The 1,470-nt window shown below is 41.3% G+C and overlaps 1 protein-coding gene across 1 annotated transcript in view; it reads right to left on the reverse strand.

Moving 5' to 3' along the window:
• Positions 1-184: 184 nt before the first annotated feature.
• Positions 185-1,470, reverse strand: part of cunh1orf198 (chromosome unknown C1orf198 homolog) — a gene marked incomplete in the record, with an annotated part of 6,218 nt that continues 4,932 nt past the window's right edge. The window contains 2 exon segments of the mRNA XM_014034469.1: positions 185-1,096; positions 1,216-1,470. Of these exon segments, the coding sequence (XP_013889923.1) occupies positions 1,040-1,096; positions 1,216-1,470 (312 nt within the window).

Raw genomic sequence — 1,470 nt, forward strand, 5'->3', positions numbered from 1 at the left:
ACCCCACCTTGATGTTTCGGGACCCCACTTTGGGTCCCGACCCCAACTTTGGGAAACACTGGTCTGCACTGCCCTTCTTCTTGACACTTTTCCTACTTTTGGATGAAAATAAATTTGGAGGAACTTGTTCTGTACAGCTTGAAGTTTAAAAAAAAAAGAAAAATCAAACTCTTTTACACAAACATATTTTACATTTCATTTATTTTCAAACTACCATCATCTCAAAATAATACTCATGTAACAGATACAACCAGAGGATAAATATAAAACTCAGTAAAATAGGACTCTAATTATTAAGTTCTGGGGTTTTGATCCATGACGTCTGCTCACTTACCAACAAATGTTTCAATGTTTTGTTTTTATCAAAGCAGCTGCGCATGTGAAGCTTGATCCATAAAAGAGCTTTAYTTGTAACAGCCTGAGCGTACAACCGATTAACAAAACCTCCAAAACATCAACAGTCTTTTTTATATTGGAATGAAAATATTAAAATTAGAAATATAATTCTGATAAAACATAATTTCTCCTCATCTGAAGTCTTAAACATCAACGACCAGTTATTAATCTGCAGTATCTGACAGGACTACAGCCACTATAAAACCTCAAACAGAAGCGACGTGATCAGTTAGAAATAAAAGCAAACCTGTTCTTTAATAAAATGCGACAGTTTTAGATTAAACTCTTAAGCWTGAAGAACTGTTAGTGTCTATGAGCTACGAGAGGCTGCAGCCAAGTGCACCTTCTTACAAAGTTCACAAATATGTCCACAAACTTGTGTCCCAATTACTTTATTCCTACACTATTCAGCTTTATTTATATTTAATAAAACAGAGTGTTTGCAACAACAAAATAATTAAAAATTCAAGATGGCCGCTTTGTGAAGAAAAGAAATCAGCAGCGTATAGGTGGTGAGAAAGCCTAAATGAATCACTGAGGATGATRAGAGCAGAACGTGGTGGGTTTAAAGAACCGTCATGTTGGTGGTCCTTCCATTGAAGTGATGATGATCAGGTTCAGTGCAGGAACTGGTCTCGGTTTTTTACCAGTTGTCCAAGAAGTCAAATCCAGTCTTCAGGATGCTGCTGCTGGTGTTAAACTGGAAGAAAAACAAGTGTTTAAACAAAAGACCAGAGCATGTTTGGATGTTTGGATAATCAGAAGTTTTCTTGAAGAATCTGATGAAAAAACACCAAACAGGAGTTGTTCAGAGCTCACCTGAGAAAAGGTGGGGCTGTCCGTGTTGGCTGACCCCTCCTCCTCCCTGTCCACAGTGGCAGCGGGGTTCGAAGGCTTGGACCTCAGACTGGAGGAGAACACTTCATCCAGGGTGTTGCTGACGGAGGGCAGGGTGCTCTGAGACCTCTCCCAGCCTCCAGCTGACGACGACACGCTGACAGGTGGGACGGGGGGCGGAGCTATGGAGATGGATGCAGGTGTGGCACTGACGGAGGTGGGGGCGGGGGGCTGGGG

This window comes from Austrofundulus limnaeus, unplaced genomic scaffold (genome assembly GCF_001266775.1).
Source record: "Austrofundulus limnaeus strain Quisiro unplaced genomic scaffold, Austrofundulus_limnaeus-1.0 Scaffold2131, whole genome shotgun sequence".
NCBI lineage: Eukaryota > Metazoa > Chordata > Actinopteri > Cyprinodontiformes > Rivulidae > Austrofundulus > Austrofundulus limnaeus.